This window comes from Mauremys reevesii, linkage group 2, assembly GCF_016161935.1.
Source record: "Mauremys reevesii isolate NIE-2019 linkage group 2, ASM1616193v1, whole genome shotgun sequence".
NCBI lineage: Eukaryota > Metazoa > Chordata > Testudines > Geoemydidae > Mauremys > Mauremys reevesii.
In genome coordinates, this window is record NC_052624.1 from 116044630 (window position 1) to 116070481 (window position 25852).

At 54.2% G+C, this 25852-nt stretch overlaps 2 protein-coding genes across 6 annotated transcripts in view; both read left to right on the forward strand.

Moving 5' to 3' along the window:
* The window catches only part of LOC120398419, a 66954-nt gene extending 42398 nt beyond the window's left edge, over positions 1 to 24556 (forward strand). Inside the window, exon 10 of the transcript XR_005594368.1 lies at positions 24492 to 24556. The gene's annotated coding sequence lies outside the window, so the exon portion shown is untranslated. The remainder of the gene's footprint in view (positions 1 to 24491) is intronic.
* LOC120398420 overlaps positions 1 to 25852 on the forward strand; it is a 44553-nt gene that overhangs the window by 7896 nt on the left and 10805 nt on the right. For 2 of the 5 annotated variants that reach the window (XR_005594370.1, XR_005594369.1), the window contains exons 4-9: positions 4259 to 4415; positions 6819 to 7781; positions 8188 to 8293; positions 8646 to 8774; positions 24799 to 24894; positions 25599 to 25702. Coding sequence is in view for 1 of the 5 variants with exons in the window: in XM_039525843.1 (XP_039381777.1) it covers positions 7714 to 7781; positions 8188 to 8293; positions 8646 to 8774; positions 9901 to 9996; positions 10701 to 10805; positions 11880 to 12036; positions 13135 to 13199 (726 nt within the window). In the remaining 4 variants the exon portion in view is untranslated. Of the gene's footprint in view, positions 1 to 4258; positions 4416 to 6818; positions 7782 to 8187; positions 8294 to 8645; positions 8775 to 9900; positions 9997 to 10700; positions 10806 to 11254; positions 11727 to 11879; positions 12037 to 13134; positions 13290 to 22843; positions 22949 to 24798; positions 24895 to 25598; positions 25703 to 25852 lie in introns of those variants that run through there. The other 3 variants (XR_005594372.1, XR_005594371.1, XM_039525843.1) reach the window with 3 other exon arrangements.

A 25852-nucleotide genomic window follows, 5' to 3' on the forward strand; every position in this document is an offset into this window, starting at 1 on the left:
GGACCTCTCTCACGAGCAATTCCTCTTGCAAGAGGTGTGGACGCTCCTCACCATCAGAGCTATAGAGGAGGTACCAAAGGACGAAAGGGGCAAGGGGTTCTACTGCCACTATTTCCTAATCCCCAAGGCAAAGGGAGGTCTCAGACCTATCCTAGACCTGCGGGAACTCAAAAAGTTCATGATAAAGCTGAAGTTCTGTATGGTATCCATGGGGACCATCATCCCATCCTTGGATCCCGGAGACTGGTATGCTGCCCTCGATATGAAGGGCGCGTATTTTCACGTCGCCATTTATCCTCCACACAGAAGGTACCTCCGGTTTGTGGCCAACCGTCATCATTTCCAGTTTACGGTCCTTCCGTTTGGCCTCTCTACAGCCCCAAGAGTATTAAAAGTGCATGGCTGTAGTTGCCGCCTCCCTCCGCCGCCATCGGATACACGTTTTTCCGTATCTAGATGATTGGCTCATTCGAGGGACCTCCGAGGCCCAAGTTACCAGTCATGTGGGCATCGTCAAGGACCTATTCCTGCGTCTAGGCCTGATGATCAATATATAGAAATCCACTCTGATTCCCACACAGAGAATAGAATTCATTGGGGCCATCCTGGACTCCAATCTCGCCAGAGCCTGCTTACCTCAGCCTCGGTTTCAGGCGATGGTAACAATTATACAAGGTCTACGGAACTTCCCGACAACTTCGGCTCACACTTGCCTAGGTCTCCTGGGTCACACGGCTGCCTGCACGTTCGTGACCAAACATGCCAGGCTTCGCCTCTGTCCACTCCAATCATGGCTCACCTCGGTGTACCACACGGGCATGATCGTCTCAATCCCCCCGAGCATCCTAGGCTCCCTCGACCGGTGGTCGATGCCCTCCCTGGTGTGTGCAGGGATGCTGTTCCATCCACCTCACCCCTCGGTGTCCCTCACGACGGACGCCTCATCTCTCGGCTGGGGTGCTCACCTTGGTCAGTTTCGCACTCAGGGCCTTTGGTCAGCTCAAGAGCTGGCCTTGCACAGCAATGTCCAAGAGCTGAGAGCAGTCCGCCTTGCGTGCCAGGCCTTTCAGCAGCACCTACAAGGCCGTTGTGTCTCAGTGTTCACAGACAACACAACGGCCATGTATTACATAAACAAGCAGGGAGGAGCACAGTCCTCCCCTCTTTGCAGGAAGCTATCCAGCTCTGGGACTTCTGCATAGCCCAATCGATAGATCTGGTAGCGTCCTTTCCCCCAGGGGTCTGGAACACTCTGGCGGATCGCCTCAGCAGATCCTTCTTGTCGCACGAGTGGTCGATTCGTCCGGAGGTTATCCATTCCGTTTTCCGGAAGTGGGGATTTCCCCGCATAGACCTCTTCACTTCTCGCGAGAACAGGAAGTGCCACACGTTCTGCTCATTCCAAGGCCTCTCCCCGGGCTCGATCTCGGATGCTTTTCTGATGCCGTGGACGAACCATCTGCTGTACGCTTTTCCACCGTTCCCGCTGGTTCACAGGGTCCTGCTAAAACTCCGCAGGGACAGAGCGCACCTGATCATGATCACTCCAGCGTGGCCCAGGCAGCACTGGTACACCATGTTGCTAGACCTGTCGATAGCCAACCTGATTCCCCTGCCTCTTTTCCCAGACCTCATAACGCAGGATCACGGCAGACTTCACCACCCAGACCTGCAATCCCTGCACCTCACAGCATGGCTGCTGCGTGGCTAAACCAATCCGAGTTACGTTGCTCTGCCTCGGTACAACAGGTTCCCCTGAGTGGTAGGAAACCTTCCACTCAGTTAACATATCTGGCCAAGTGGAAGCGTTTCTCCTGCTGGTGCGAAACGCACAATGTTACTCCCACCGAGGTCCCGATCCATTCCATCTTGGACTACCTCTGGTCTCTCAAACAGCAGGGCCTGGCAGTGTCATCATTGAGGGTACACTTGGCAGCCATTTCTACCTTCCACCCAGGGGAGAGTGGCCGCTCCGTATTCTCGCACCCTATGGTTTCTAGGTTCCTGAAGGGCTTGGAGCACTTATATCCCCAAGTTCGCCGCCCCGCCCAAACCTGGGTCCTCAACCTGGTTCTAACCAGACTTATGACTGCCCCATTCGAACCACTGGCAACCTGCTCGCTGCTATACCTATCCTGGAAGACAGTTTTCCTTGTAGCCATTGTATCGGCCAGACGAGTCTCCGAGATTTAGGCTCTCACGGTGGACCCACCGTATACTGTGTTTCACAAGGACAAGGTGCAGTTGTGACCACATCCGGCCTTCCTCCCTAAGGTGGTGTCGGCCTTTCATATCAACCAGGATATCTTCCTTCCTGTCTTCTTTCCGAAGCCACACTCATCGCGAAGGGAGCAACAATTGCACTCCCTAGACGTCCATAGGGCGCTCGCATTTTATATCGAGCGGACAAAGTCCTTTCGTAAAACGCCCCAACTCTTCGTCGTACAGGCAGACCGAACGAAGGGCCTACCTGTCTCCTCCCAGAGGATTTCATCTTGGGTGACGTCGTGCATCCGCACCTGCTGTGACTTGGCCTATGTTCCATCGAGCCACCTCACTGCACATTCCACCAGGGCTTAGGCTTCTTCTGCTACCTTCCTGGCTCACGTACCCTTCCAGGAGATACGTCACGCAGCTACCTGGGCCTCGGTCCACACCTTTGCCTCACATTATGCACTGGTCCAACAGTCCAGAGATGATGCAGCCTTTGGCTCAGCAGTTTTGCATTCTGCAACATCTCACTCCGACCCCACTGCCTAGGTAAGGCTTGGGAATCACCTAACTGGAATCGATATGAGCAAGCACTCGAAGAAGAAAAGACGGTTACTCACATTTGTAACTGTTGTTCTTCAAGATGTGTTGCTCATATCCATTCCAAACCCGCCCTCCTTCCCCACTGTCGGAGTAGCCGGCAAGAAGGAACTGAGGGGCGGATGGGTCGGCAGGGGTATATATCCGGCGCCATAGTGGTGCCACTCCAGGGGGCGCCCAGCCGACCCACCGAGTGTTGCTAGGGTAAAAATCTTCCGACGAACGTGCACGCGGCGCGTGCATACCTAATTGGAATGGATATGAGCAACACATCTCGAAGAACAACAGTTACAAAGGTGAGTAACTGTCTTTTCTGGGGGTCCTGTCAGGAGGCAGGGGTGCGGAGAGGGGTTGCGGCAGGCAGGGAGGAGGGGGCAGTTGTATGGGTCCAGAATTCTGGTGGTCCTGTCAGTGAGCGGGACGCGGTTAGATAGGCATGGGAGTCCGGGGGTTTCTGTCTGGATGTGGGGGTGTGGATCAGGGTTGGGGCAGTCAGGGGACAGGTAGGGGGTACGAGGTTTAGATAGGGGGTGGGGTCCCAGGAGGGGGTAGTCAGGACAAGAAGCTGGGGTGGAGGTTCGGGGCTTGTGGGAGTGCAGTCACCCAGCCCTCTGCCCTGAGCCCTGACCCCCACCACACACTCACACCCAGCCCTCTGCCCTGAGCCCTGCACCCCCACACACACCCCAGGCCCCTGCTCTGAGCCCTGAGCCCTGTACCACCCAGCCCTCTGACTCCTTCACCCCCCCGCATGACCCCAGCCCTGACTCTGGCACCCCCACACATACCCGGCCCCCCTACCCTGACACCTGCACCCCTCTGACATGCGCCTAGCCCTCTGCCCTGACTCTTGCACCCCCAACATCCCCAGCCCCCCTCCACATCCCCTGCACCCCGCACATCCCAACCCCAACCCTGAACACCAAACGGGACCTCCTGCACTCCTCACACCAAATGGGAGCTGCCCAGGTAAGTGCCCCCACACCCAAATCTCCTACCCCAACCCTGAGCCCCCTCCCTCATTCTAGCTCCTGGCCAGACCCTTCACCCCCAGTCCTGTGCTTGGTCCACTCCCACCCTCAGCTCAATGCAGAGAGAGGAAGAGAATGGGCCATAATCAGGGAGAAGGTAGGTACCCACTGTATGTGGACAGGGCCGGGACCCCAGACCAGCAGCGGGCTGAGCAGGCCGGCGGCGTAAGATCAACATTTTAATTTAATTTTAAATGAAGCTTCTTAAACATTTTGAAAACCTTGTTTATTTTACAATACAACACTAGTTTAGTTATATAATATATAGACTTGTAAAGAGAGACCTTCTAAAAAACATTAAAATGTATTATCGGCACGCAAAACCTTAAATTACAGTGCATAAATGAAGACTCAGAACACCACTTCTGAAAGGTTGCCGACCCCTGTGCTAATGCCTCACATCCTGTTGGTATTAGGTCTTTGGCAAGTTCTTCTCGGAGGGGCAGAGAAGATTCTTCCTCCGGACGGAGGGCAGTGCTGGCCATCCACGACCCCCTGCTGCGTGTCAGCCAGGCTGGGCTGCTTCTCGCCTACTCACTCCTGGGGGAAGCCCAGCAGCTGATGGGGGACAAGGTAAGCAGCTGCATTAGACTCAGGAGATTGGGGCGGGACCCAGGCCTCATTGCCATCCTATCACCATTTGCTGGCCTGGCAGCAAGGAGCCTGGTGGGGAATGAGAGTGAGAGCAGGTGCTACTGGGAAGGGAGATGAATTCACCTCCATGAGCAGGAGGAAACCAGCTTGTGCCCAGAGCAGCTCCAACGCAACTCTTTAGCAAGGCTAATGAATGAGAAGCATTACCTCCTCACGGACTTATGTTCTTAGGACACGGTGCTTTCGCTCTTGGAAAGAGCAGACAAATCCCCTAAGTGCCCTCTGCGAGCCTCTCCTGTCCCACAGGGCCTCACCCAGTTCCCAGTGGCCTAGTGTCCATGTGAACCAAGTCACCACCTTGAGAGAAGGGGAGGATTCAGTCAGCAGAGGCTGCTAATCTGCCCCATTCACCAGGGCTGCCATCCTGTGGCTTCAGCATTAGTGTGTGGGATGACTTGGGGCAAGAGCTCAACCTCCTTGCAACCCACTTCACTGCTGCCAGAATCCCTCCTGCCCCCCCGCTAGAGCCCCCTCCCTGGCCCACCTCCTCCGCTCCCTGCTGCAGGTACTGCTCTGGCTCACTGTAAATGGGGAGCTAGTGGAAGGGGAAATGGAGCCCTCTGGCACTCACTAAAAGGGAAAGTGGTGGATTCTCCATGTCTTGATGTCATTTAGTGAAGACTAGATGCCTTTCTGGAATGTGTTTGCCCCAATAGTAGCTATTGTGCTATACAGGAAGCCTGTGATATGCGGGGGGTTAGAATAGATGATGTAAAGGTCTCTTCTGGCCATAAAGTCTACGAACTTTGGAAAAACTGAGTGTAGCATTGGGAGCAGTCTCTGGTGTTTTACTGTCTAGCCGGCTTGCTTCCTGGAGTGAACACTGATTGAGTGGGGTGATCCACAGGGAGTAGCTCAAACCTTGAAAGTGTCTGGCCAATGGCAGGACATTAGCACTTCAGGGGAGGGGTGGGTGTGGCAGTGACATCACAAAGGCCTTTTGCAGGATCTCAGCCTATTGGTCAAAGGTGGTGGGGAGGTGGTGACCTCACAGAGAGATGCTGACATCAGCCAGGCAGGACAGGGGCACAGGGCTAGGGAAACCTCGGAGACCCCTGTGGCTCTGCTTCAGCATGTCTCCTTCTCGAGGTCTCTCTTTGAGGACTTAGTGAGTATTAGGGTTTACGTACGTGAGTGCAAGGAGGAACCTCTTTCGAGTTTTCTCCTTTCCTTTTACTGACTTTACTAGAAAACAGATGTTTCTGTTTAGAAGGTAAGAGCTTCCGAGAGGTTTGGAACCTGCTCAGTCTGATGCATCTGGTGCCAGCTGAATTCTAGGCATGGAAAACACTCGTTTAAGGTGGCAGAATTTTATTCCCCACCTGGGATTTTGTCCCGTAGAATCACTGGGGACATTAGGGTTTGTCCTTTTTGTTTTACTTTTTCCTTCATCCCTCCTAGTTTTCTCTTCATCTCTTACTTCTTTTGTCCTTTCTCCTGTTCCCCTCCCACCACCAGGAAAGGGGTGTGTGTGTGTGTGTGTGTGTGTGTGTGTGTGTGTTGCGGGGGTTGCTCAATATCTCCAATTGTGGGAGGCCCATCCAAAAATGTGGGGCTGATATAGTGCTTGGACAGTGATCCCCACCCGTGACTCGGGCCATCCTTTGGGCTGTCTGATGAGAACCCTCAGCCTTCCGCCCCTCAGTCTCTACCCTGATTGGCTGAGCAGGGGGTTATTGACAGGGAGGAGACTCAGGTCCTTGTTGTTCTCTTTTAATACCAACTAAATAAGTCATAACTAGTCCTATGGTTGATGAATTTTGCTGCTTCTCTGCATTAATTGTCTCTGAGCAGTTCATGAACTGTTGTTGGTCTGGAGCTCATTTGAGAGCACTCTATTCAGGTTATTCAATGTATGAAAATCAAGATCCGATGGTTAGTTTGAAAGTCAGGGCTCTTGGGTCCTATTCCCAACTCTGCCACTGACTGGCTGTGTGACGACCTAAGACAAGTCAATTCTCCTTTCTCAGCCTTAGCTTCTCCCCCTTTCCAGTAGGGATAACAATCCTCTCCTACGTACCTCATGGTGGGTGGAGGATGGGGATCCACTGGAGAGTGTCACTAGGAGCAGTGCATAATACGAGGTGTCCTATCCTGTTTACTCAGATCAGATGATGACATAATAGAATAGCTGAAGTATTCTATTTTATTTGTATTTTATTATTTTGAAATTGTTAAGGGCAGCAGGCTTCAGGAAGGTGTGTAAGGATGTCAGGAGCTGGGAGGCGCTGTTAGCCCTGCACCAGGGCAGTGTTCTGCACCCCCTGCTGCTGTCTGAGTTTCCCTGTCCCTTGGCAATAAGACAGACGCTTGTTTTCACAGCCAATCGATTGCCCAGTGTCATCACCCTGCCTACTCGCTGGGCAGGGTAACTCCTCAGGTCACCACCCTCTCCAGCCTGCTTTGGGCTTGGAGCGTGAGGAGGAGGGCGAGGGACAGCAGGCGACCCTGAACATTCACCATCCATCGCTCCATCACCTAGAGCATGTGAGTGGCATTAGGGTTCCTCTGTGGCATCCCCTGTCTGTCTGGGGAGAGGCAGAAAGAGGGAGAGAGAATCTCTCCCAGAGGAGATTGGATTTGCAATCCATGGGAGCAGATCATGCAATGAATTCCTGCCAGTGTGTGTAGACTGCACTCCCTGCACCCTGTTTCGGAGAGAAGGAGCTGCTCTGTCTGGGGCAGGGATGAGGAGGGACAAAAAAGGCTGGTTAGTGAGAGGCTGCCTTGACCCCAGACTCATGCCTGCTCCCCGCTCGGTTCCAGGATGTCCAGGCTCCTGAGGATGTTCAGGAAGAAGGCTCTGCAGGTGGCCCCAGAGCCTGAGGGAAGCAGGTGCCATCTTCCCCAGGAGCATAGTGGCACCTCCGATCCCACTGGCGGGGAAGAAGTTCCCAGCCGGGCCAGGAGGTGGAAGTGCCCAGCCTTCTGGCAAGAGGAAACCCGCTCCCGGCACAGGTGCCGAGGTGGGAGAGGCACCGGCCAGGCCGAAATGGAGATGGTCCAAGATGCAGCTGGGTAGGCAGGACCTAGCCCAGAAGGGGAGCTGGGCAGAATAGCTCTGGGGCTTGTTGTGTGGGAAGCACTGGCCCCAAGAGCCCAGCCCTGATTCCCAGCAGGAGGCATCGCCCTGCCCGGTCACTGAGGATCTTCCAGCCTCCCCAGGGCAGGAGGTGGAGGATCCCTGTCCCAGCACCAGCAGCTTGGCCCGATCCTCATGAGAGAGCAGCAGCGCCTGGGACTCAGACAGCAGCGAGGCCGATGGACGCCGCTGCTTTTTTCCAGGTGAGGGGCCAGACTGGGCTCAGGGAGGGGTGAGGAGGGGGCTTTGAACACCCTGCGTCCAGGCACTCGACCAGTGCATTGGGGGTGAGTCCCCAGCCCAGGTGTCTGGCCTGAGCCACGTGAACCCCACTGACACTAGACGCTGCCACTTTGGTCCTTGATGCTCCAGTTGGGTGGTGGGAAGGGAAGGCACCTCCTAGGGAGCCCAGGACAGTGTGTGGTCGTCTCTTTGCTACGGGCTCCTGAAGGGGTTGGGGGCTGAAGGCATCACTGAGAGAGCGGAGTGTGGGTCCCAAGTTGCCCTGGGTCCCGGAGGTGGGAAGGGGGCACATTGCCCCACCATGCCCCTGTCCTTCCCTCGAGTGGCAGCAGGAGTCACCCTGTCCCCTTCTCTCCCTCTTGCAAGGACCCCCAGGGACTCAGAGGACGAGGAGGAGGAGGAAAGGGTGGACGTGGCCACAGAGGAGGCTGCTCTCAAAAACATCCGAGACCAACTCCAGGGCCGAGAAAAGGTACAAATGTTCTCCAGCTGTGCTGGAACCGAGATTGTCCTGCCCCTTCCCAGCACCCTGACCCCTGCAGAGGGTCTTGTCTCTGATGATCCACCAGCCCTAATGGGGACCTTTCTCCACCATGATCTGGGACCCTCAAGAGGGGGTATTTGTCACACACCGGCCAGGATCTCCTCCTCCCACAGGCACTTTCCCAGTTCCTGACCCTGCTTGTGTAGGAGTTGTGGGTGATTTGGACAATAGGCAGGTCCCCACTCTCCCCCTTTCAGGCCTGAGTCCAGCAGCTGGTGTGGGTGGGGCAGGGAGGTCCCTGGCTAACTGGCTCTCTCTCCCCTAACCCCACTCCTCGTAGGTGCAGGATGAGGCCCAGCAGCTCATGTTCCTGCACGCCATCCACCCTGTGTGTCTCGCGGCAAAGCAGAGAGGGCAGGACATGTTGGAGCTGCAGTGCTGCAAGGCGGCTGTGATGGAGAGGATTGTGGTGAGTGAGACATGGCGCAAGGCAGCTGGAGGAAGGACAGAGACATGGGAGGGGCAGGGGTCTCCTGAGGCCAATGGATGGGGGATGGCTGGTGCTGGAGGGGCAGCTGAGGGCAGGGATTGCTGGGGCTGAAGATTGGGGAGAAGAAACGGGAGAAATTCTGAGTTTGGTCACCAGTGGGCAGGAGTTGGAGGAGCGAGACGCAGGTAGGGGGATCCTGCTGGCTATGTGGGGTGCTGATTGGGTAATCTCCTCACTGGGAAGTGTCAGTGATGCCCGAATCTCACATGCTCCTTTGTCTTCTTTGGGTCTCACAGGAGCTCATTTAGGAGCTGCCGGATAACTCTCCAACTAGCCGCATCCTCGCTAACTCCCTGATTGCCGTGGGCAACCTTAGGTACCAAGACCCTCCCGCCCAGTTCCCCTAACCCCGGTGCTGCTCAGGCCCAGGGCTGGGAGTCACTGCTCCTCCTGCTCCCAGGTCAACTCCCAAGGGTGGCTCCTGTGGCAGAGGTGGTGGGAAGGTTCACTCTCTCCTGGCTGGGCTGTTCTTTTCGCTCCAGTAACATTGCAATGGCTTTGGGGAGAGGCTCACTTCCAGGATCAGATAGAGGAGGGGCAGCAGGGTCCAGGGAACAGGTGCTATCCCTGTCCTGCCACCGTCTGTCTGAGAAACCTTGGCCTTGTCATTCCCTGTCTCGGTGCCTCAGTTTCCATTTTCGCCAGCCTCTGCCTAGTTCCCTGCAGTTTCACGACTGTGTTGGTGCCAGTCCCACCCCCGCGCTGCACAGTCCTATACCGGCTCCTCTCTCTTGCCAGCACCCTGACACCTGCCCTTGAGCCAGAGCTAGAGACCCACCTCCTTCGAGCTGCCCTCTTCACCCTGGGCACCCAGAAGAACACAACCCAAGTCCAAGTAAATCATGCTAAAGTCATGGATTGAAAAGTCAGCTGTCATCCTGCCATGAATCCTGGCTAATTGCCTGCAGTGGGATGTGAATGAGAGAGGCCAGGCTATGTGTTTGGGGGTCCCACCAGTGCTTCCCAGAGACCCCTCTTCCCATCCTATGGCAGATGTAGCCCCACTTTCCCTAACTCTGACCCATGGCTCTCCCTTGCTTTGCAGGATCTGCATAGGGTCTTGCCAGAGCTCCTGGATGCCATTCTGGGGAAGCTATTGGCAGAGTCCCCAGACACCGACAGGTTCCACTACATCTTGGAGGTGAGCCAGATGAGAGGTCCAGGGGCAATTTTACCTTAACTCTTAGATCAATTTTCCAGTCTGTCCTCCCAGTGGCCCATCCTCGGTCAGGGCCGTGAGTGCAATGCAGTGTCAGGCCCTTCCTTCTTGAAAGACAGAGGAAGGAGCTGGGACTTCAAGCCAGAGCTCTGCCTGGTTCTGTTGCGCACTAACCACAGTGGCCCCTGGCTGGCTTGGGGAGTGAGAGTCTGAACCCCTCCTGAGAGATGCAGAAGATGATCCTCAGAGAAGAATCACAGGCTCCTTCCTAGAGAAACAGAAGCACCCCAGAGAATCAGCCCTTCTCTCCAACAGACCCTGAGATTCCTGGGGGGATTGTGCTCACACTCAGTCCCTTCACCCAACCAAGGACATGAGAGCCAGGGAGGAGTGAGAGGTCTGTCTCCTTCCTGTAAGCTGTTCAGGAATCAGGAGTTCAGGGAGGATGGGACCAGCCCCGACACCAAACACTGTTCCTCTCTAGAGAGACAATGACAAGTTATGACCAGCAGGATAAAAGCATTATCCTGGGTGCAATAATCCCCTTCTAAAGCTCTGGGATCAATGAATCAGATATTCCACTCTGTGCACAATGTCTCAGCCCCCTGAGGTTGGGCAGAGGAGGGTGTCATTTGCACAACACGTGCACCTGCCCATTGATCCTGAGCTGCCTCCTTTTCCCACAGCACATTAACTACTGGATCGTGTCCAGGGTGTCGCAGGAGAGAGCCAGGTCCTTTAGGAACAGCACGGCCCTGCTCAGATTCACCATCACCCTTCCTAAGTTTGACGTAAGTGACCTGTGACCCCAGCTTCCTGACTCCAGGCGTAGGCCGGCTGGCTCCAACTGGCTGTAGGATCTGCTGCTGCAGGGGCTGTGGGTTAGGAGTGTTCCTCTTGGGGAGGCAGAGGCAGAGGCAGAGCAGGGAATGAGCTTGGCTTGAGTCAAGTTCTTCTGGTTAAGTGGTGACTGGGCTTTTAAGGGGCTCATGCTCCAGGTTCATGCCTTCCTGTCATCCTGGAGCAGCTGGGGAAGCAAGTCCTCCTGGAGGGCCCTACCCACATCCCTGTTCTCCAGGCTCCCTTGCGGGCAGAGGAAATTAAGGATCTAGCTCTAGCTTCTATCCTCTAGCATCTCCCACAGAGCGGCTGAGGGGAAAAAGAGATTCCTGGCCCAGGGGGGACTGGGAGCTGACAGGAAAATGCTGATGGAGTCCCCTCTCCCTCTCCCTTCCATTAGAACTCCGCAGAATTCCCCATGCTGGGTCACCATGTGGCACAGCTGGCTCTGTTCATCAGTGACCCAGGCAAGGACCTCAGCCGGCAGGCCAGGGAGGGGGTTTACCGGCTCTACCAGCTGCTGCTGCACCAGAGGGGTAATGAGCACAGCTGGGAAATGGCACCCGATAGAAGAGTGAGACTGGGACCCCAGGCAATTTTTCTCATACTGACTCAGGCTGGAGGATGAGTCTTTGTCTGTCTCTTTCTCTGTTCTACACCCCTCCCCTGCAATTCTGATGGACTAGGCACGCAGCGAGGACTCTGCCCACTGTGCAGCCACCAATGGGATTGGAAGGACACAGGCACTGCAACCAGAATGACAAATGCATGTGTCTCTCTCTTTCCCAGGGCTGACCATCCAGGAGGCCAAAGAGCTGTGGTGCTGGGACAGGAGGCTTCTGGGCTACAAGGGCACGGCCAGGGTGGGGGAGGTAAGGACATTCTGCCAGGGCATGAGACAGCTCAGGGAGTGGGGGTGGCTGGGTCCTCTGCAGTGGCCACTAGATGGAGATGCCGTTCTAGCCCCAGGATTTGGAGCCTGGCCTTGGGCAATCTGCTAATGCCTCACATCCTGTTGGTTTTAGGTCTTCAGCAAGTTCTTCTCAGAGGGGCAGAGAAGATTCTTCCTCCATACGGAGGGCAGTGCTGGCCATCCACGACCCGCTGCTGTGTGTCAGCCAGGCTGGGCTGCTCCTCACCTGCTCCCTCGTGGGGGAAGCCCAGCAACTGATGGGGGACAAGGTAAGCAGCTGCATTAGACTCAGGAGATTGGGGTGGGGCCCAGGCCTCATTGCCATCCTATTGCCATTCACTGGCCTGGCATCAAAGACCCTCATGGGGAATGAGAGTCAGGGGTGGCTCTAGCCATTTTGCCACCCCAAGCACTGCGGCACGTCATGGGGGGCGCTCTGCCAGTCGCTGATCCCGCAGCTCTGGTGGACCTCCCGCAGACGTACTTGTGGAGGGTCCGCAGGGAGGTCCACTGGAGCCACCTGCTGCCCTCCTGGCGACCGGCAGAGCGCCCCCAGCAGCTTGCCACTCCAAGCACACGCTTGGCGTGCTGGGGCCTGGAGCCGCCCCTGATGAGAGTGAAATCAGGTGCTACTGGGAAGAGAGATGAATTCACCTCCATGAACAGGAGGGAACCAGTTTGTCCCCTGAGCAGCTCCAACCCAGCTCTTTAGCAAGGCTAATTAAATGACAAGCATTACCTCCTCACAGACATGTTCTTAGGGTACGGTGCTTTTGCTCTTGGGAAGAGCAGACAAGTCCCCTAAGTGCCCTCTGCGAGCCTTGCCTGTCCCACAGGGCCTCACCCAGTTTCCCCAGTGGTCTAGTGTCCGTGTCAACCAAGCCACAACCTAGAGAGAAGGGGAGGATTCAGTCAGCAGCGGCTGCTGATCTGCCCCATTCACCAGGGTTGCCATCCTGTGGCTTCAGCATTAGTGTGTGGGATGACTTGGGGGAAGACTCAACCTCCTCGGAACCCACTTCACTGCTGCCAGAATCCCTCTTGCCCCCCCTGCTAGAGCCCCCTCCCTGGCCAACCTGGGTGGGGGTGGAGGAGAGGGTTCTGAGAACTTGAGCTGTGGTTTGGAGGTGGAACAGCTGTCAAGGGCACTGAGTGGGAGGTGGCAGGAGCTCAGCCTACAAGGACGGGGGTTGGCACTGGAGGTCACTAGAAAGGAGAAGAAGACTCCATTCTCGGGGTCAGGAGGTGAATCCATCCCTCAGAGGTGGGCAGGTGCTGGGTGGAAATGCTGCTGGTTCCAGGTGCCCTTAATTGCCCCTGATTCCTTGGGGCGTTTGAGTCTCTGACAGGTTCTCGTTCCCTTGCAGCAGGAGGACGTCACGGCCAAAGTGATGGGCCAGGGCCTGAGGCACTGCAGGGGCTGTGCCTCTGAGGCCACGAGGAATTCTCGCCCGCTCCCTGCTGCAGGTACTGCTCTGGCTCACTGTAAATGGGGAGCTAGTGGAAGGGGAAATGGAGCCCCCTGGCACTCACTAAAAGGGAAAGTGGTGGATTCTCCATGTCTTGATGTCATTTAGTGAAGACTAGATGCCTTTCTGGAATGTGTTTGCCCCAAAAGTAGCTATTGTGCTATACAGGAAGCCTGTGATATGCATGGGGTTAGAATGCTCTAAAGGTCTCTTCTGGCCATAAAGTCTACTAATTTTGGAAAAACTGAGTGTAGTATTGGGAGCAGCCTCTGATGTTTACTACGTAGCTGGCTTGCTTCCTAGAGTGAACACTGATTGAGTGGGGTGATCCACATTAGCACTTCAGGGGAGGGGTGGGTGTGGCTGTGACATCACAAAGGGCTTTTGCAGGACCTCAGCCTATTGATCAAAGGTGGTGAGGAGGTGGTGACCTCACAGAGAGATGCTGACATCAGGCAGGACAGGGGCACAGGGCTAGGGAAACCTCAGAGACCCCTGTGGATTTCCTTCAGCAAGTCTCCGTCTCGAGGTCTCTCTTTGAGGACTTAGGGTTCACGTACGTGAGCGCGAGGAGGAACCTCTTTTGAGTTTTCTCCTTTCCTTTTACTGACTTTACTAGAAAACAGACATTTCCGTTGTGACAGACCCAGATCAGTGGTGTACAGGAGTCTGGTAGAGGGCAAATATACTGGTCACTGGATGAGTAGTTTTCTGTTCCCTGAGTGACCAGAGCAGGGGCTGCACTAGAGTAATCAGGAACCTGCTAGAACCAATTAAGGCAGACAGGCTGATTAGATCACCTGCAGCCAATCAAGGCAGGCTAATCAGGGCACCTGGGTTTAAAAAGGAGCTCACTCCTGTCAGGCAAGGGGGAGCCAGAGGAGAGGAAGTGCGTGTGAGGAGCTGCGAGCAAGAGGCACCAGGAGTTGAGAATGAGAGGATGTGCTGCTGGAGGACTAAGGAGTACAAGCGTTATCAGACACCAGGAGGAAGGTCCTGTGGTGAGGATAAAGAAGGTGTTTGGAGGAGGCCATGGGGAAGTAGCCCAGGGAGTTGTAGCTGTCATGCAGCTGTTACAAGAGGCACTATAGACAGCTGCAATCCACAGGGCCCTGGGCTGGAGCCCAGAGTAGAGGGCTTGCCTGGGTTCCCCCCAAACCTCCCAACTCCTGATCAGACACAGGAGGAGTTGATCCAGACTGTGGGGAAGATCACTGAGGTGAGCAAATCTGCCAATAAGCGCAGGACCCACCAAGGTAGAGGAGGAACTTTGTCACAACTGGTGTCAGAGGTGGGGTAATTTGGTGTGCACAGCGCGGCAGAAGAAGGAGGGTGATTTAAAAAAAAAAAGTTGGAGGGTTTATTTTTTTTCCACCACAATGGATGACTTAGTACTGGCATTCATACAAGCTATGGCGGCTCAGCAGGAGGCTACCCGTGTCCAGGCAGCTGCCCAACAGGAGGCAGTGCGGCCTCAGCAAGAGACTAATCGCCTGGTGATGGATCAGGCTTCTCAAGACCGGGCTATGTTGCGGGAACTGGTAAACCAGGTAAAGACTCTTACAGAGCTGAACCGTGGCCATGATGGGACGCAGATCATACGGGCCAGCCATTGGCTGCAGAAAATGACGCAGGAGGATGATGTAGAGGCATACCTTCTGGCCTTTGATAGGACAGCCCTACGGGAAGCCTGGCCTCGAGATCAGTGGTCTGGCATCCTTGCCCCATTCCTGTGTGGGGAGGCCCAGAAGGCCTATTATGATCTGCCTGAAGAGGCTGCAGCAGACTACCCCCAGCTGAAAGCAGAGATCCTGGCCAGATCTGGGGTAACGACCGCCGTGTGGGCCCAACGGTATCACGAGTGGAGGTACCAGGAAAACAAAACCCCGCGGTCCCATTGTATGACATCATCCATCTCGCACGAAAGCGGTTGCGAACGGAATCCCAGAGTCCGGAAGAGATACTAGAGGTTCTGGTCATTGACCGATACATGAGAGGGCTACCGCCAGACCTTTGTGCCTGGGTAAGCCAGAACGAACCCTCCACCTATGATGAGATTGTTGCACTGGTAGAGAGGCGAAGGACGGCGAGGGAGCTGACCCGACCAGTTAAGGAAGAGGCACCCCGGGTTAAATTAGCATCACCAAGTCTTAGAGCTCGGGTGACTGGGCCACCAGGAGGGCCCAGGTGGAAAAAGAGAGGGGCTGAAGGCCCACCAGAGGCCACCAAGAGTCGGAGCATGGAGGGAGAAGAGGATCATGATGTTAGATTGCCCAAACCAAGAGACCAGGGAATGCCTAGGGCGCCATACAGATGTTATGCCTGCGGGGAGTGGGTACATATAGCTGCACAGTGTCCCAATGCTGAGGAGCCGATGCAGTGTAACCTGGGGAACTGGGCAGATCCATGCTCCCTAATCCACCTTGTGGGGGTCTCACTAACCCCACATATGTACACCAGACCAGTGAAACTAAATGGGGTAGAGACCACGGCACTGGTTGATTCGGGGAGTGCTATCACGCTTGTCTCGGGGAAGCTCGTGAAGTGGTAGTCAGCTGCTGTGGGCTAAGCGTACAGGGATAACATGCGTCCACGGGACTGTTGGTTATTACCCCACCATCCCAGTAAAATTCGAGATTCAGGGGAACACTACTGAGGTAGCAGCAGGTGTAGTCCCTAAACTCCCATACCCGGTGCTCATAGGGGGGGACTTCCCAGGGTTTGGAAACTTACTCCCAGTAGGAGGATTGGAGGAAAAGGGGAACCCTGAAGTTAGTGAGGCATCCACAGTAGACTGTTAACCCCCAGTCTTCTCTGAAATATCCCCAGATTTATTTTCCATTCCCAGACAGGGTAGAAAGTCAAAAAGGGAAAGGAGGGCAGCTAAGACCTTGGGAACCCGAATACTGACTCAAAGCCAGAGGGTCGCTCTCGTAGGTAGGTGGACCCGAGCACCTGAAAAGGAGGCCACCCAGGAGGGAGAAGCATCCGAGTCTGATCCCCACTCTAACGCTTCTGAACCAGTAGAGGCAACAGAGACTGGGCCCCTAGATCTTGGGCAGATTAGCCCCGGGAGAGGAAATTTTGGATGGGACCAGGCTGAAGACCCAAGGTACGACAACATTAGGAAGGAGATGACTGAAATAGATGGGGGTCCCCGTGGAAGGGAAAACCCAGGGACCAGGACCCTACTTCATAATGAAGAAGAATCTCTTATACTGGGTTGCACCAGTACAGGGGCAGAAGGTACAGCAGATCCTAGTACCTCAAAAACACCAGAACGCTGTATTAAGTCTTGCTCATAGTAATCTTTTGGGGGGCATTTGGGGGTAGAGAAGACCCTGGCACAAGTCCTACGATGGTTCTTCTGGCCCGGAGTACATGAAGAAGTGCAGAGGTACTGTGCGTCCTGCCCGGAGTGTCAGCTGCACAGTCCCCGTCCCCACCTGAGGGCACCTTTAGTACCCCTTCCCATCATAGAAGTCCCCTTTGAGCGAATAGCCATGGACCTAGTGGGACCCCTGGAGAAGACGGCTTGGGGCCACCAATATATACTTGTTGTTTTGGACTATGCTACTCGCTACCCAGAAGCCAGCCCCCTGCAGAACACAGCCTCTAAAACGATAGCCAAAGAGCTGGTGGGGATCTTTGCCTGAGTGGGGCTACCAAAGGAGATATTAACAGACCAAGGAACCCCATTTATGTCAAAGCTAATGAAGGATCTCTGTATGCTGCTCCATATACATACCCTGAGAACTTCAGTCTACCATCCGCAGACTGATGGGTTGGCAGAAAGGTTTAACCGAACCCTCAAGGCTAGGATACGGAAGGTGGTAAGTCGGGACGGGAAGGATTGGGACACCCTACTACCCTATCTTATGTTCGCTATCTGGGAGGTACCTCAGGCCTCAACTGGGTTTTCCCCTTCGAGTTATTATACGGGTGTCACCCCCGTGGCATACTAGATATCGCCAAAGATATCTGGGAAGAGAAACCCAATGGGGGGAGAAATATACTAGAACATGTAATACAGATGCGAGACCGGATAGTCCGGGTCACCCCTATTGTACGGGAACATTTGGAAAAGGCACAGGAGGCCCAGAGAACCCATTACAATTGCCAGGCAAAAGTCCGACAGTTCCAACCAGGGGATCGGGTGATGGTGTTGGTACTCACAGCAGAAAGCAAGCTTCTGGCCCAATGGTAGGAACCCTATGAGGTGGTTGAACCCGTGGGGGAAGTAACCTACAAGGTGTGGCAGCCAGGACTCCGAAAACAAGAACAGATTTATCACATCAACCTTCTGAAACCCTGGCATGCACAAGAGGCGTGCATAACTGTCCAAAAAGACCTAACCCAGGAAAACAAGCCTTCCAAACAGGTGAGAGTGTCTCCCAATTTAATACCAGACCAGAAGAATGAGGTGTCTGAGATGATCTTCCGGAACCAAGATGTGTTCTCGACAAAACCAGGTCGAACAACCGAGACATATCACCACATCGTCACGAACCCTGGGGCCAGAATAACAATGAGGCCCTATCGGGTGCCAGAGGCCAAAAGGGAGGAAATAAAAGCAGAAGTAAAAAAAATGCTGGAGTTGGGGATCATCGAAGAATCCCACAGTCAGTGGTCCAGCCCAATCGTGCTGGTGCCCAAACCTGATGGCGCCACAAGGTTTTGCAACAACTTCCGGCGACTAAACGAAGTATCCCAATTTGACAAGTACCCTATACCTCGCATAGATGAGCTAGTGGACTATCTGGGGAATGCCCGATATTTGACTACTCTAGACTTGACAAAGGGGTACTGGCAGATTCCCCTTGCGGAAGACGCAAAGGAAAAGACTGCGTTCTCTACACCAGAGGGTCTTTTTCAATATACTGTCCTCCCTTTTGGACTACATGGGGCCCCAGCTACTTTCCAGTGCCTCATGGACAAGCTATTACGCCCGCATAAGAGTTATGCTGCTGCCTACTTGGACGATGTGGTCATTCATACCCCAGACTGGGAAACCCACCTAGAGAAGGTGGAGGCAGTCCTTGATACCTTCAGGCGAGCTGGCCTTACAGCAAACCCTGCCAAGTGCGCGGTAGGGTTTACAGAGGCCAAATATCTTGGGTACATTGTGGGAAAAGGTCTGGTAAAACCCCAAGTGAACAAGTTGGAGGCCATCCAAAATTGGCCCCGACCGCGTCGCAAGAAACAAGTCCGGGCATTCCTAGGTGTAGTGGGGTATTACCGACGATTTATCCCCCACTTTGCCACAAGGGCAAGCCCCCTGACAGACCTAGTGAAAGCCCGTGGACCTGATCTGGTGAGATGGTCTGTCGCAGCAGAGGAAGCATTCACAGACCTACGGACTGCCCTCTGCAGTAACCCCGTACTGATAGCCCCTGATTTCACCAAGGAATTTATTCTGCAGACAAATGCATTGGAAGTAGGGTTGGGGGCCATTCTATCACAGATGGTCAGGGAGGAGGAACACCCAATTCTCTACCTCAGTAGGAAACTCCTTCCGAGGGAACAAAAATATGCAGTGGTGGAGAGAGAGTGCCTCGCCGTACAATGGGCCATGGAAGCATTGCGCTACTACTTGCTCAGGCGCAGATTTGTTCTCGTGACCGACCATGCCCCTCTTCAATGGATGCAGCGGAACAAGGAGAAGAACACAAGGGTGACCAGGTGATTCTTATCCCTCCAACCTTTCCAGTTCTGTGTGCAACACAGAGCAGGGAGCCATCACGGCAATGCCGATGGCTTGTCACGTGTGCACTGTCTGGCTTCCGAAGCTGCCCAACCCCTTGGTGTTGAGCAGGGGGGAGGGATATGTGACAGACCCAGACCAGTGGGGTACAGGAGTCTGGTATAGGGCAAATATATTGGTCACTGAATGAGTAGTTTTCTGTTCCCTGAGTGACCAGAGCAGGGGCTGCACTAGAGTAATCAGGAACCTGCTAGAACCAATTAAGGCAGACAGGCTGATTAGATCACCTGCAGCCAATCAAGGCAGGCTAATCAGGACACCTGAGTTTAAAAAGGAGCTCACTCCTGTCAGGCAAGGGGGAGCCAGAGGAGAGGAAGTGCGTGTGAGGAGCTGCGAGCAAGAGGCACCAGGAGTTGAGAGTGAGAGGGTGTGCTGCTGGAGGACTAAGGAGTATAAGCGTTATCAGACACCAGGAGGAAGGTCCTGTGGTGAGGATAAAGAACGTGTTTGGAGGAGGCCATGGGGAAGTAGCCCAGGGAGTTGTAGCTGTCATGCAGCTGTTACAAGAGGCACTATAGACAGCTGCAATCCACAGGGCCTTGGGCTGGAACCCGGAGTAGGGGGCTTGCCCGGATTCCCCCCAAACCTCCCAACTCCTGATCAGACACAGGAGGAGTTGATCCAGACTGTGGGGAAGATCACTGAGGTGAGCAAATCTGCCAATAAGCGCAGGACCCACCAAGGTAGAGGAGGAACTTTGTCACACCGTTCAGAAGGTGAGAGCCTCCGAGAGGTTTGAAACCTGCTCAGTCTGATTCATCTGGTGCCAACTGAATTCTAGGCATGGAAAACACTCATTTAAGGTGGCAGAATGTTATTCCCCACCTGGGATTTTGTCCCATAGAATCATTGGGGACATTAGGGTTTGTCCTTTTTGTTTTACCTTTTCCTCCATCCCTCCTAGCTTTCTCTTCATCTCTTACTTCTTTTGTCCTTTCTCCTGTTCCCCTCCCACCACCCGGAGGGGGATGTGTGTGTGTGTTGCGGGGGGTGCTCTGCGTCTCCCATTGTGGGAGGGCCATCGAAAAATGTGGGGCTGAAATAGTGCTCGGACAGTGATCCCCACCGGTGACTTGAGCCATCCTTTGGGCTGTCTGATGAGACCCCTCAGCCTTCTGCCCCTCAGTCTCTACCCTGATTGGCTGAGCAGGGGGTTATTGACAGGGAGGAGACTCAGGTCCTTGTTGTTCTCTTTTAAGACCAAGTAAATATGTCATAACCAGTCCTATGGTTGATGAGTTTTGCTGCTTCTCTGCATTAATTGTCTCTGAGCAGTTCATGAACTGTTGTTGGTCTGGAGCTCATTTGAGAGCACTTTGTTCAGGTCATTCAATGTATGAAATTCGAGAGCCAATGGTTAGTTTGAAAGTCAGGGCTCTTGGGTCCTATTCCCAACTCTGCCACTGACTAGCTGTGTGACGACCTAAGGCCTGGTCCACACTAGGACTTAAATTCGAATTTAGCAGCGTTAATTTGAATTAACCATGTACCCGTCCACACCACGAAGCTATTTAATTCGACATAGAGGGCTCTTTAGTTCGACTTCTGTACTCCTCCCCGACGAGGGGAGTAGCGCTAAATTCGACATGGCCATGTCGAATTAGGCTAGGTGTGGACGGAAATCGACCTTAGTAGCTCCGGGAGCTATCCCACAGTGCACCACTCTGTTGATGCTCTGGACAGCAGTCCGAGCTTGGATGTTCTGGCCCGCCACACAGGAAATGCCCCAGGAAGGAGAACCTCTCTCAGTACCAGCGCTCACACAGCGAACGGGAGGACAGGTGGAGTCAAGAGGACCAGCAGGCGACTCAAATGCTGCTTGGACTAATGAGGGAGCAAACGGACATGCTCCGGCGCCTTGTGGATGTTCTGCAGGACCGCAGGCAGGAGGACAGAGCCCCCCTGCAGTGTATCTGCAACCGCCCTCCCCCGCCACAAAGTCCCATACCCCCCTCACCAAAATAACCAGAAGGAGGGGCGCCAGGGACCATGAAAACTGTCACTGCACCCCAGCAGAGTGCTCAAGTACCCAAAAGCTCTCATACCCTAAATTTTGAGAAGTCCTTCCCTTCCTGACTCACCCAAGCCCAAATCCCAGTTTCATCCCCCAACTGTGTAGTTAATTATTCAAAATACTTTGCTGTTAATTACTGTTTCCGTCATGTTTTTTTACAGAAGTCTGTGTTTGAAGGGGTTGGGGGGTGGGGAAGGGGGTTGGTAATTGCATAGGATGGTCACCTTTACCAGGGTACAGACACGGGGGCAGGATCAGCAGCAGGTCACACACACAGTGCAGTCAGTAGGCACCCTGGTCAGTATGGGAGGTGGTTTCCAGGTTCTGTGTGGGTGGGGGGGACGTGACTTTGTAGCGGGGGAGGGCGGTTACAGATCTTATGCAGCGGTCCTTGTCCTGGACCACAGAGTCACGCAGCAGAGGAATCTGTATCCGTCCTCCTCCGCCACAAGGTCACATAGCCCCCGCACACAGAATCCCAAAAAGGAGGGATGGCAGGCTCCGTTGAAACAACCAGTCCAGCACTGCGGACCGCTCTAGGAGCAGGAGCCTGTCATTCCTCGAGTTTAGAGGCGGTCTTTACATCACTGCACACCCTACGCAGCACAGTCTGCGTCCCAGTTTCAACCCTTTAACGCAAAGTCATTAATAAAGAAACCTTTGTTAAGTAACAATGGAACATGTATTTTATTTTTACACGTGTGTTGGAAGTGGGGGAAACGGGGTGAACGGGGTATGTAACTGCAGAGGATAGTCAACAGTAACTGGGTAAAGAAACAGGGGCAGGTTCAGCTTCTCTGTAAAGAAACTGAATAGTCACAGGTCATGCTGCTCGCTGCTCGCTGGTACTTGAAGAGTTCCTTGTCGCTGTCCAAAGCGCCTGTATAGGGCTTCATGAGCCAGGGCATTAGCGGGTAGGCTGGGTCCCCGAGGATCACTATAAGCATCTGCACATCCCCAACAGTTATTTTGTGGTCTGGGAAGAAACTACCTTCCTGCAGGTGTCTAAACAGACCACAGTTCCTGAAAACACGCGCGTCATGAATCTTGCCTGGCCACCCGACGTTGATGTTGGTAAAACGTCCCCTATGATCCACCAGTGCTTGCAGCACCATTGAAAAGTAGCCCGATTTCTCAGCAGCTGACTGTGGAAGAGGTGGACGATAAGGTGCGAGGAGGTGAAAACGGCCATAACTGCAGCGGGCTCCATGCTTGCAGTGCTGTGGCGTCCGCGCTGTCACTGACCAGAAAAGTGCGCGAACAGATTGCCCGCAGGCGCTTTCGGGGAGGGAGGGCGTGATTGACGGTTCAATGATGACAGTTACCCAAAACCACCCTTGACACATTTTTTCCCCCAGCAGGCATTGGGGGCTCTACCCAGCGATCCAATGGGCAGCAGGGACTGCGGAAACTGTGGGATAGCTTCCCACAGTGCACCGCTTCCAAAGTCGACACTGGCCCCGTTAGTGTGGACTCACAAAGTCGAATTAGTGTCCTTAGTGTGGATACACAAATTCGACTTCGTAAGGTCGATTCCACAAATTCGAATTAAGTTGAATCGAACTACTCTTGTAGTGTAGACATACCCTAAGACAAGTCAATTCTCCTTTCTCAGCCTTAGCTTCTCCCCCTTTCAAGTAGGGATAACAATCCTCTCCTACCTACCTCATGGTGGGTGGAGGATGGGGATCCATTGGAGAGTGTTACTAGGAGCAGTGCATAATATGAGGTGTCCTGTCCCATTTACTCAGATCAGATTATGACATAATTGAATAGCTGAAATATTCTGTTTTATTTGTATTTTATTATTTTGAAATTGTTAAGTGCAGCAGGCTCCAGGAAGGCGTGTAAGGATGTCATCGCCGGATGTCTAAGGTACAGCAGGGGCTGTGCCTCTGAGGCCACGAGGAACTCCCGCCCATGCCCTGCTGCAGGTACTGCTCTGGCTCACTGTAAATGAGGAGCTAGTGGAAGGGGAAATGGAGCCCCCTGGCACTCACTAAAAGGGAAAGTGGTGGATTCTCCATGTCTTGATGTCATTTAGTGAAGACTAGATGCCTTTCTGGAATGTGTTTGCCCCAAAAGTAGCTATTGTGCTATACAGGAAGCCTGTGATATGCAGGGGGTTAGAATAGATGCTCTAAAGGTCTCTTCTGGCCATAAAGTCTACGAACTTTGGAAAAACTGAGTGTAGCATTGGGAGCAGCCTCTGATGTTTTACTGTCTAGCCGGCTTGTTTCCTGGAGTGAACACTGATTGAGTGGGGTGATCCACAGGGAGTAAGTAGCTCAAACCTTGAAAGTGTCTGGCCAGCGGCAGGATATTAGCACTTCAGGGGAGGGGTGAGTGTGGCAGTGACATCACAAAGGCCTTTTGCAGGACCTCAGCCTATTGGTCAAAGGTGGTGGGGAGGTGGTGACCTCACAGAGAGATGCTGACATCAGCCAGGCAGGACAGGGGTGCAGGGCTAGAGAAACCTTGGAGACCCCTGTGGGTCTCCTTCAGCAAGTCTCCTTCTCGAGGTCTCTCTTTGAAGACTTAGAGAGTATTAGGGTTCACATACGTGAGCGGGAGGAGGAACCTCTTTTGAGTTTTCTCCTTTCCTTTTACTGACTTTACTAGAAAACAGACGTCCCTGTTTAGAAGGTAAGAGCCTCCGAGAGATTTGCAAAATGCTCAGTCTGATGCATCTGGTGCCAGCTGAATTCTAGTCATGGAAAACATTAGTTTAAGGGGGCAGAATTTTAAGGTGCTGGAGGGGCAGCTGAGGGCAGGGATTGCTGGGGCTGAAGATTGGGGAGAAGAAACGAGATAGATTCTGAGCTTGGTCACTAGTGGGCAGGAATCGGAGGAGGGGGAGGCAGGTGGGGGGATCCTGCTGGCTGTGTGGGGTGCTGACTGGGTAATCTCCTCACTGGTAAGTGTCAGTGAGCCCCGAATCTCACACACTCTTTTGTCTTCTTTGGGTCTCACAGGAGCTCATTGAGGAGCTGCCTGATAACTCTCCACCTGGCGGCGTCCTTGCTAACCCCCTGATTGCTGTGGGCAACCTCAGATACCGAGACCCTCCCGCCCGGTTCCCCTAACCCCGGTGCTGCTCAGGCCCAGGGCTGTGAGTCACTGCCCCTCCCGCTCCCAGGTCACCTCCCAAGGGTGGCTCCTGTGGCAGAGGTGGTGGGAAGGTTCACTCTCTCCTGGCTGGGCTGTTCTTTTCGCTCCAGTAACATTGCAATGGCTTTGGGGAGAGGCTCACTTCCAGGATCAGATAGAGGAGGGGCAGCAGGGTCTAGGGAAGAGGTGCTATTCCTGTCCTGCCACTGTCTGTCTGAGAAACCTTAGCCTTGTCATTCCCTGGCTCAGTGCCTCAGTTTCCATTTTCGCCAGCCTCTGCCTAGTTCCCTGCAGTTTCGCGATTGTGTTGGTGCCAGTCCCACCCCCGCGCTGCACAGTCCTATACCGGCTCCTCTCTCTTGCCAGCACCCTGACACCTGCCCTTGAGCCAGAGCTAGAGACCCACCTCCTTCGAGCTGCCGTCTTCACCCTGGGCACCCAGAAGGACACCACCCAAGTCCAAGTAGATCATGCTAAAGTCATGGATTGAAGAGCTAGCTGTCATCCTACCATGAATCCTGGCTAATTGCCTGCAGTGGGATGCGAATGAGAGAGGCCAGGCTATGTGTTTGGGGGTCCCACCAGTGCTTCCCAGAGACCCCTCTTCCCATCCTGTGGCAGATGTAGCCCCACTTTCCCTAACTCTGACCCATGGCTCTCCCTTGCTTTGCAGGATCTGCATAGGGTCTTGCCAGACCTCCTGGATACCATTCTGGGGAACCTGCTTGCAGAGCCCCCAGACACTGACAGGCTCCACTACATCTTGGAGGTGAGCCCGATGAGAGGGATGGGGCAATTTTACCTTTTCTCTTTGATCCATTTTCCAGTCTGTCCTCCTAGCTGGGTCCCCAGTGTCCCGTCCTCGGTCAGGGCAGTGAGTGCAATGCAGTGTCAGGCCCTTCCTCCTTGAAGGACAGAGGAAGGAGCTGGGACTTCAAGCCAGAGCTCTGCCTGGTTCTGTGCGCACTAACCTCAGGGCCCCTGGCTGGCTTGGGGAGTGAGAGTCTGAACCCCTCCTGTGAAATGCAGAAAATGGTCCTCAGAGAAGAGCCACAGGCTCCTTCCTAGAGAAACAGAGAATCAGCGCTTCTCTCCATCGGGCTCTGAGATTCCTCGGGGGATAGTGCTCACATTCAGTCCCTTCACCCAACCAAGGACTTGAGAGCCAGGGACGGAGGAGGGGGCTGTCTCCTTCCTGGTGAGCTGTTCAGGAATCAGGAGTTCAGGGAGGATGGGACCAGCCCCAACACTGAACACTGTTCCACTCTAGAGAGACAATGACAAGTTGTGACCAGCAGGATAGAAGCATCGTCCTGGGGGCAACGATCCCCTTCTAAAGCTCTGCAATCAATGAATCAGATATTCCACCCTGCGCACACTGTCTCAGCCCCCTGGAGGTTGGGGAGGGGTGTGTGTCATTTGCACAACACGTGCACCTGCCCATTGATCCTGAGCTGCCTCCTTTCCCCACAGCACATTAACTACTGGATCGTGTCCAGGGTGTTGCAGGAGAGAGCCAAAGCCATTAGGAGCAGTACAGACCTACTCAGATTCACCATCCCCTTCCTGAGTTTGACGTAAGTGACCTCTGACCCCAGCTTCCTGACTCCAGGCATAGGCGGGCTGGCTCCAACTGGCTGTAGGATCTGCTGCTGCAGGGGCTGTGGGTTAGGAGTGTTCCTCTTGGGAAGGCAGAGGCAGAGCAGGGAATGAGCTTGGCTTGAGTC